The sequence below is a fragment of the Alligator sinensis genome, unplaced genomic scaffold, assembly GCF_000455745.1.
Source record: "Alligator sinensis unplaced genomic scaffold, ASM45574v1 scaffold400_1, whole genome shotgun sequence".
Classification (NCBI taxonomy): Eukaryota; Metazoa; Chordata; order Crocodylia; family Alligatoridae; genus Alligator; species Alligator sinensis.
In genome coordinates, this window is record NW_005841897.1 from 1,371,731 (window position 1) to 1,381,628 (window position 9,898).

General features: G+C 44.2%; 1 protein-coding gene across 1 annotated transcript in view; it reads left to right on the forward strand.

The window, feature by feature from the left end:
- Nucleotides 1-9,898, forward strand: part of UNK (unkempt family zinc finger) — a 33,102-nt gene that overhangs the window by 9,503 nt on the left and 13,701 nt on the right. The window contains exons 9-13 of the mRNA XM_014517227.2: nucleotides 261-308; nucleotides 3,159-3,359; nucleotides 6,366-6,434; nucleotides 7,002-7,176; nucleotides 8,374-8,475. Coding sequence (XP_014372713.1) covers nucleotides 261-308; nucleotides 3,159-3,359; nucleotides 6,366-6,434; nucleotides 7,002-7,176; nucleotides 8,374-8,475 — 595 coding nt within the window. The remainder of the gene's footprint in view (nucleotides 1-260; nucleotides 309-3,158; nucleotides 3,360-6,365; nucleotides 6,435-7,001; nucleotides 7,177-8,373; nucleotides 8,476-9,898) is intronic.

Here is a 9,898-nt window from a genome sequence, read left to right on the forward strand (position 1 = left end):
TATCTGATGACTGGGGGAGGCCTTTTCTCTCTTTGGAAGTCTTTAGTCTTTAAAACAGTGTCTTTCCTAATCCAAGAATGCAAGCCAAAAGGCAACACATGTCTCTGTCATTTCATCACTCCATGGGGTGTCTGCATGTAGCTTGCAAACAAATATGGCTTTGCTGATGATAATTTTATATGACTAATTAATCCATGGAAAAATAAGCCAGGCTGCAACTAGCCTCATATGGCCTCTTCTGTTTTGTATTTGTACCATAGGTGTGGAATAAAACAGGAACCCTGCCAACTAGCCCCACCTCCACCACAGTGAGTAGTGACTTTGTGACTGTCAGGGAGGGAGAACAGCAGACAGCCTGTGTGAAAAATCAAAATATTGTAGGATGCTCTCAGCATTCTCCATGCTACATTTGAAACTCTGGTAGCAACAACTGTGCATAAACATGGTTCTAAGCAGTTTCCTTTAGAAGCGAGGCAGATACCTGATTTCTAAGGAAAATGAACAACTAATGCCCCTGAAGATGCTCTTTCTGTAATGTTCACTTCCACTCCATCCACTGCAGTCTGTGACCCCCTCTGCATGGCAAACATCATCCTGCAATAAGTGCAGTTGTGATGCACAATTGTTGCCCAGTGAAGTAAATATTGGAAGCCCCTGTTTTAACATTTGTGTAGGTACTTGGGCATTGTCTACGCTGGGATTTTCAAGAGTTACAGCTCCAAGGTGGAACAGTAGCATTCATATAATGCACACAGGCTTGAGTGTTAATGGGCAGCTATCTGATTTTGAAAAAAAGTGTGTGGGGGGGGGGCAGATGGTGTGGTGCGACATCACATATAACAGAAGACACATTTTTCTGCAGGTAAAAAGAAGCTTTACTAATATGCTAGGGGCTTAGGCCTGTATTATTCCATTTAAGATCAAAACAATAATGAATATAACTTTATTGGAATGTGCACTAGTTTGCTAGATTGTTAAGTTTAAAAAAACAACAGCTGGGCAAAAGTTGTCAAAAAATACTGTTTTATAGTATTTTATAGTTATCAAAAAATACTGAGTTCTGTAGTCACCACTGTTAAATGTACATCTCTAATTCTGATTCGCAAAACAAAATCTAGAGTATCTTGACAGTGCATCCAACACTTTGCAGTCAGTCATTTCCACAATTAAGTTAATGTTCACCTGAGTTAATGTTACCACACCTGAGTTAAGGTTTTTAGCTAGAACTAAAAAGACTAGGGCTGTGAAACAGAAGAGAGATGTTACCCCCAATGGTTAACAGGCATCAGAACCACAGAAGAGAGGATAACTTGAATAATGGAACATCAAGACCATTAAAAAGGAGAGTGGGTCATTAGCACCTGAGGTGAGCAGGAATCAAAGAGATTATAATGAGCCACAAATCAGTTGACTCCCTCAGCACTTCTGAATAGAAAGGTTGCTGCCTCTCCTAGGTAGTTGGTTTTGAAGTTTCGGTGGGGCAGGAATCAAAGAGGGGTGTAAGTGTACCACTTCACCCCTTTTGGATGTGTCCTTGCTAGTGTTTCTTTTGCTGCTTTGGCTAACAGATTTAAAGAGTGTACACAGATTTCAAATTGTGTTCCTGGATCATATAGTAGCCTGAGGAAAATAAGATTGATTAGACTTGAATTCAGTGAATCATCTGCAAGCCCCAGTGGAATTCCAGTAGCCCTAAAGCCTCAGGTTAAGAATCATTGTGCTAAATGCACCACTCCATTGCTGAGCAAGAGGGCTGTGCGAGGCTTCGGACAGAGCTTCGAATCCGGAGAAGCTTTGGACGCTTCAGGGTCCGAAGCAACCCGTCTGGGTGGAAGCGCTGCCTCGTTCGGCTTCCTGAAGCGGTTCGGAGCTTCCGAAGAACTTCGGAGCCGCCTCAGAGATCCGGCCATAGGGTATAATGGGGAAACAATAAATTATCTATAACTTTGTTGTTTTTTGTCCGATTTGGATGAAATTTTCAGGGGTGGTAGACTCTCTGCAGAGAGGATGAAGCTTGCCAAGTTTCAAGAAGATTGGTGCAGGGGTTTGGGGGGGAACAGCACCCCAAATTCTTGAAAGCAAAACTCCTGTCACGCCTATGTGTTACAACACTGGGGGCTCAAAACTGCAGGGATGGTAGCTCTTACTGAGCCAGGGTTTGCAGGGAACTGCTCCTCAAGCTGCAGACAAGCAAAACTCATGCCGTGTGTGCTTGTGGGACTGACTTTCTCTGTCTTGGGCTGCTGCAGGCCTGGCTGCTAAGCTACAGTGTTACCAGTTACCAATCAATCAATCATGATTCACTCGGGGACCAGCTCAATACACAGGACCTAGCTACTACATAACGACTGCTTAATAATAAGCAGCAATTGGCACCTACAAAACCAGGCTAAGGAGAGGAAAGAATCCATACAGACAATCAACTGCCCCAAGACAGAGACAGTCTTGGCACAAGTTTTGTGTGTCAGCAGCTAGGGGTGCAGGGCCCCAGAGCCCCCCTGCACCCATCTCCACAGCTGGCAAGCGTTGTGGCCTCAGCAGGGGCCACCATCCCTGCAGCTGTCACCCCGCTGCGCCTTAACACACACTGCATGAGTTTTGCTTGTCCGCAGCTTGAGGTGCAGTTCCCCCCCACCCAAACCCCTGCACCGATCTCCTTGAAACTTGGCAGGTTTCATGCTCTCAGCAGAGGCTACCATCCCGGCAAGATTCATCCAATTCGGAGAAAAAACAAAGTTATAGATATTTCTTTGATTCCCCCTTATACCTTGTGGCTGGATCTCCGAGGCGGCTCTGAAGCTTCGGAGCCGCTTCGGCCGGATCGAGGTGGAAACCCGATCCGGAGCTCCGGATTGGATCGCAGCCATCCAAAGCAGCCAGATCCGAAGCTGGATCGGATTGCTGCCTACTCGCACAGGTCTACTGAGCAATATTGAGGGGTCCTGCCCAGAATCAGTATTTTGTGCTTCCCCTACTGGCTGTGCAGCTGGTGCACAAACACTTACTCAGAATATGCTCATCTTGTACTGATCATCAATGAAGTGGATGCACAAACAAGGAAGTGAGTGTTGGAAGCCTTAGGAATCATTTCCTATATGACTTGGTGCTAGTGACTGTTTGGCTTTTCCCTTAATGGTTTGGACATTTCCTTCTGTTAGATTCTTTGTAGGAACAGCAGCCTTGGAAGCCCATCTAATATATGTGGATCTCCCCCTGGTGCCATTGGTAAACCGCACAGCCTAGAGAGTATTGGTTTTCCCACAGACTCTGTGACAGCAGCCAGCAGCTACAAGAAGGCACCAGGGTTTGAACGAGAGGATCAGGTGGGGGCCGAGTATCTGAAGAGCTTCAAATGCCAGGTCAGTATAGAGGTTCACGGGGCGGAAAAAAGTTGCCTGATTCCTTCCCCCTGGGAACAAATGAAGTGCACAATTACTATAATTCTCCCCCTTCTCTCTCAATCTCCCTTTGTTCGTTCTATCTCATGCTTACTCATGGTTGTCCAGCTGCCCTCACAAACTCAGTCTGCCAAAAGCTGAGCCTCATTTTTTTTTCTTCCTAGCCACTCCATTTGTTTTCCTCTTCTGGCACTGGATACTGGCCCCAGTGTCGCTTCTCTCCTTTACTCCTCCCGTATTCGCATTCTTCTTTGCATAGGGTTTGTGAACTACCTGGGAGTATACAAAGCCACACCAAACAGCTGTGTGGGACTGCTGAGGTGTACCAGCTGTTTGCTACTTCTTTTACTGCACTGCTTCTCCAGTCAGCTGTGTGGGATCACTGTTGTGCTTTAGCTGCATGGAGAAGCAGCAACCCTTTGAAATACAAGCTGCAACAAAGAGCTGAGTTGCTCATCTTGAAACTGGCAGCTCACTGTAAATTAAGTAGGTTGGAAGCCACTTAGATACAAGTGGTCCAGGCTGTACTAGAGAACTGACTGCAATAGTGACCATGTTAAGAACTGAGCCAAAGCCCTGGAAGTGCAGAAAGTAAAAATGTGCGTGTACTGGTATCTAAAATTATGCACCTACCTCCCAATAGGCATGTCCTAAATAGAAGTGTTCTGATTGTTTTTCTTGTTTCAAGAACTGCAAATCATCCCAAAGTCCCACTGATGTTTAATAATGTTGGTATTTAAATAGTGGTTCTATTTCATTTATCTCACAGTGGACTGGGATGAAAGGAATTCATGTGTTTTGTGTTACTGCTTTTTGGTTGTGTGGAGAGTTTTTTGCAAGGCTGAAGTAGGAAAGCAGGGCCCTAAAACACCCCTTCCAAATCTTAGCTGTTTGTTTCATTTTCCAACCAGCTATATTATAAAAGCCTCCAAGAGTCTTGCATGAGAGGTGCTAGAGAAATACAAACATGTGGCACACAGTAAGTGTGTTCTGTGTCACGTGTGCAGTTTATTTTCTGGATTTCATCATTAATTTATACTGTTCTTTTCTTCCCCACACTTCAGCAGTGGGAGTTGCAGCAAAGATTTCAGCATTTTCTTTTAATATCTCTGCTTTTTTTGTCACTGGTGTAATATTATTCATAGGGTTTTTTTCCTTTACTACCACAGGCAGAGATAAAAGCATGGCTGTGACAATCAACCTCCTTTATTTTAAACAGATATGACTCCAAATTCAGGGTTGCAGAAATGGGGCTGGCCCAGAAACACGTTGGAAAAACCTTCATTGAGGCTCAGCTGTAACATTGCCACATATGTTGGCAAGAGCCTTCTCAGCAGGGGGAGGGGGACTGTGCATGCGCGTGCCTCCACTTCAGCTTCTGACACCTGCTTATAGCACATCTTGCGTTCGGATGAGCGTCAACAGGGTAGAGATGCGTTGGATAATCTAGCAGGCATGTTATCACACACATTCAGAGGCACTAATGTAATGCCGTTTCTGTCCCACACGCAGGAAGACAAGCCTGAGATCAGTTCAGCTGCAATTTGGCTGCATACTGTCTGTGTGTTGTTCAGGCAGGCATGAGTAATTGGTACTTAGAAAGATCTCTACATCCATATTTCAAGTGCCTATTTGCCAGGCCTTGATCCCTTCTGGGCATGTAATTAAATAGGGATAATCAATTAATTAAGTAAAACAAGGAAGGAATTCTTCACTCTGCTGTTGTTCTTTCCCCAGCCTGGTTAAAGGGCTCTTCCTTAGCATTCATTCATTATTCTCATCGGGATATTTTTCTTGGCTAATACATAAGCTCCCACCCACTGAGTGAGCCCAAGAGTCAAGGCAGATCACATCAGGAGAGTGCTTCATCATAAACACTGCTATTGTGCATCATGTCTGTGTCTGCCTGCTGCTTGCTTTTCCTCTTCTCTTCACACTTGTGCTAAAATAATGAATGACCTTTTTCTGGAATATTTTTTCTAAAGTAGAAGGGTCCTACCATAACCTGCGCAAACCCTTGGTGCTGTTTCACCCCCTCCCCTGTGACATGTAATTCATCATTCTTCTGCTTTTTATCATGGAAAAGACAGGAGTACATCTGCTAAATCAGCAATGGCTCGTGCTATAGTGACATGCTCAGGAGGGCAGTGTCTTCCTGACCCTAGCAGTTTTGAATCGGAGTCGGTATGCTTTGATTCCAGAGGGTTGAACTCACTTAAGAAAGAATATGTTTTCTATAGAGAGACCCCCTCCATTTTAGAATCATTTGGCCTTAGGTTTATCTTGAGGCTTTGACCAGGGCCCCTACATTCAAGGAAACCATTTTTTAATCGGTTTTTATTTTGCTGCTTTTTGATTGTATTAAGTGTCCCTTTATTCTCTTTGTTAGTGAGAGAGGAAAATTGGAGATCCTGCTGCTCTCCTCTGCCCTTTAATTTCATGCTCCTCTGTAATGTCACCTCTTGTCCATCTCCTCTGAAAACTAAGGAGTCCTGCTTGGGGGGCCTTGTTTGGAAGAGTTTGAGAAAAAGATACGTAGTCTGTGGTAAAAATAAGTTCCAGAAGTTAGAAAAAATGCAGTGTGTGAAATTATACTAATTCTGCCTCTTTTGTTAGCTCATCAACCCTCCTGTTTGCTATTTCTGGCAATGGAAAGAAATCCATACTTGGTCTTGTATTCTTAAGAAGTGGTTCATGTTAATGAAGGGCTAATGAACTTAAATGCAGATTTATTCATTCCATAACGTTGAGGGGGATATTTTATATGGATTGGGCAAACGGATTGGGGTGTTCTGAGTTCTGTAGACACCTTCACTTGGGTTTTTGGATCCTAAAATATGCAGGGCAGCCTGAAAGAGGGAGAGGGTCCATATACCTCCTTTGTGGTCTCTCCAAAAGTCAGCAGTTGGCTATTTTGAATTTAGCTGAACTCCCCCAACTTATCTTTGCTCTGTTTGTTTACTACAGCAGGCGAAAATGAAATCCCATTCACTGGAACACAGGAGCCAAGAGCAGCCCCTCTTGCAGCCCAAACAGGTACGGTAATGGCAACGAGGCTCTGAGTGAGAATGCCAGCCAGATCCATGAAGCCAAGTGAATCTATGAGAAGCCAACAACAGGCTGGAGAGAGTTGGGGGCTGTTAAGGACAGAGATTATCTGATTTAGGGGGAGGGATTCCCCAGGGGTTTCTGAAGACTTGTAGGGCAAGGACCAGGCCTGTGGGCTCAGAGCAGTAACAGTTCTAGACTATTGCACAGAAGCAGGGTCCTGTAAAGAGGATTTAGAGCCCGTTTCCAGAGCATTTGCTTAGACTCAGAAGTCTGACCAGGTGACTGAGTGACATATAACTGTATGTAACCTCTGAGTCCATATCAGTGAGGCCTGAAGGATCTTTGTAACTCTGACAAGAAACAGACTTCTAACTATTTTGGTTCAATATTTCATCTCTCCCCTGGCACTTCCCCCTCAGTGATCATAACCATCTGTCACAGTGGAAGCAGATAGGGACAGACTCTCTGATATGTATTTCTAGATGTTACTGACGTGATTCTTCTGCCAAGATGTTTTACTAGTTATCTTCCCCTTTAAATCTTTTGTTTTAGGACATATTGGGGATTCTCCCGGTGGGCAGCCCGCTGACTTCCAGCATCTCCTCCAGCATCACCTCCAGTCTGGCTGCAACCCCACCAAGCCCTGCAGGCACCAGCAGCATACCAGGCATGAATGCCAATGCCCTTCCTTTCTACCCAACCAGCGACACAGTGGAGTCTGTTATAGGTAATACAGCCTATTTATTTGTATTAATAAGGCACTCAAAAGAAGATCTCTGGTTATGACAGCTGGAAACATGAGGAGCAGGGCTGTAGCTGTGCTCTCCAGTTCTTTATTTTGCTCTTCCCTCGTGGTGGCCAATCCTTGAGACTTGAGGATTTTTCTCTTGAGTGGGGCTGGCCAAGCATTTTCCACAAGTCATTATGGATGAAATTCCCCCTGTACAGAAGACCAACCCAAGCATTTTGCATCACTTAAGTGCCACTTAAGCACAACAAATAGCACTTAATGAGCTTTGAGTGATGCATAGGGCTTTAGGCTTAGGTTTGTTGAAGAAGCTTCATTAAGCTGAAACATATGCTGTATGGGAAATGGCATTCTCTATTGCTACACCTTTTTATTTTTTGTGTGAGGATTTTAAAGTGAGAGAGAGACGGCAGCAATGAGATTGTGAGCATCCATCCTCCAGAAGCCCACATGTAGATCTGACAAGCCCCACGAAAAGTAGAGCAGAAGGTTCCAATAGCAGGGAAATCGCTACTTTTGTTGAAGTAAAATTATTTATCATGCATTCCACGACGTAACATTTTTGCTGTCAGTGAATTATAACAATAAAAGTAAGAATACAAACAAGTAGGCCTGTTTGGGACAAAGCTATGTAGACAATGGTCTGTGATGACTTGAGGTACATCTGGATAACACGTAGATATAACATACAGGTGCCATGTAAGCTTTTGTCCCTTACTCTGTCTTTGAACCTCAGACTGGCTTTGCAGTGCTGCTTTGGTTGCTGTCGTGTTCCAGAGCCTCTGTTCAGTACATAAGTAATAAAATACCAGCTAGAAAATGGGCAAGTGCTGTTGAATAGTCTAGGCAGAACAAAACACCAGTGCATGGGTGTGGGAGGAATCTGCCTGTATGGCTGTTATTTCAGACTTACATTTCAGTTTTCATGCAACAGTCGGGAATAAGTTTGTAGAGAATCACGGGGACGCAGATCAGACCATAGAAACCAAAAGGAAAGCTGCTTATTGGGCTGCTACCGAATCATCTAACAATGGCACTGCGCAGGCTGGTGAGAGAGGCTGTATGAGACAATCTGATACAGCCTAAATTCTCCTTTGCATGTAGGGTGTGTAGGCCACCCTATCTCTTGAAGCTTTTGGTCCTTCGTAACATAATTGGTACCTCTGTGTCTGGCAGAGTCTGCCTTGGACGACCTGGACCTGAATGAATTCGGAGTGGCTGCCCTGGAGAAGACATTTGACAGCAGCACAGTGCCCCACACAAGTGGCATCATGATAGGTACATGAAAGCAACAGCGCTTTCTTTCATCTTCTGCCAAGCAGTGTTGCCATATCAGCTAGCCTGAATCAACCCAAAAAAACTCTTAAGTCAGCCCCAACACAATATTTATTGGATGGTGATTAACCTATTCAACCAGTGAGAATCCTCAGCGCAAAAGACCACTCTTACCGTCTCCCAGCACTGAGCACCTGCCACTGTTCCTGGGTGTCTTAGGATTATTTCTAAGAATGGCTTTTTTTTTATTGGCTGCTGTGCCTGGATCCAGACAGTCTATATCAGTGGGTCTGATAGATGTAAAACTAACCCAAAATACAGCAACTTGTGCCGTGGTGAGAAATCTTAATAAAAGTAAAACAGTGACCTGACAGTAGTCTTGTACTATCACAGGGTCACATGGCTGTACATGACTTTCTGTTGGTACGCATGGTAGATTTCCCATCTTTTGCATGTGACATTTAAGCCAAGGTCCATTTTACTAGTTTTTGGTGGCTCTCTAGGTGAAAGCTAAGTAACTTGTGACTCTAACAATGCCTTTGGTGCCTAGCTGCTGACATCTGTTACTCAATAAAGCAGGTTCCACTGTGGGAAAGAACATTGGCTGCATTAATGACTATCATTTGCCTGCCTAGCTACTGCTTAGAACTGAACTTGAGTAAACAATATTCCAAGGAACCAAATTCAATTCACTGAATGATTCCATCAACCAACTGGTTTGAGAGTCCAGTTTCTGCGTACACTGGAAATGTAGTTCCTGCCACAATCCACTATTGGAAGCATACAGGGAAAAGAAATATGGGATAAATTAGTGGTGACCTGTCCATAGTTCCTTCAAGACCAGTTGTCAAACATTAGCCTTTTAAGGTGGAAAACAGCAGCCCAGATTGGAGAGAGAGAGAGGGCTTGAAAGCTCTTTGGAGCTATCTCTGCAACAGAAGGAGATTGAACTATTTTGTATGGAAAGTATGATGTTCTGGGGAGGTCAGTGCTGTTACTGTTAAATCCAAGTTTCCAGTACAACTGAAGACAGTTATTCATTTTAGATTGCTAAGGTGGTCACCTGTTCACACACACAGTATCTTGGTGACAACAGGAGATCTATAGGAATAGAATATTTTAGAAGTGAATTTCTATTTCAAAAGCTGTTTGCTTGGTACCTAAAATAAATGATCTTGCATCGGCTGCTAGGGACTGTGACTTCTGCAGGGGGGTAAGATCAGACGCTGAAGGCAGTGCATCTTCCTGCTTTTACCAGTTAACCAGAAATTTTGGTGGACTCTGGAGGGAGTCAAGTCTGGTCCTACTTGGCCAGAAGGATGGTGGCTTCAAACCTCCTTATGAATGTGGAGAAGGGATGTAAAGTAAAGGAAATGGTGAGAATCCTCAGGGCTCCCCTTTTGGTGAGGAAAGGGAAATCCATTCC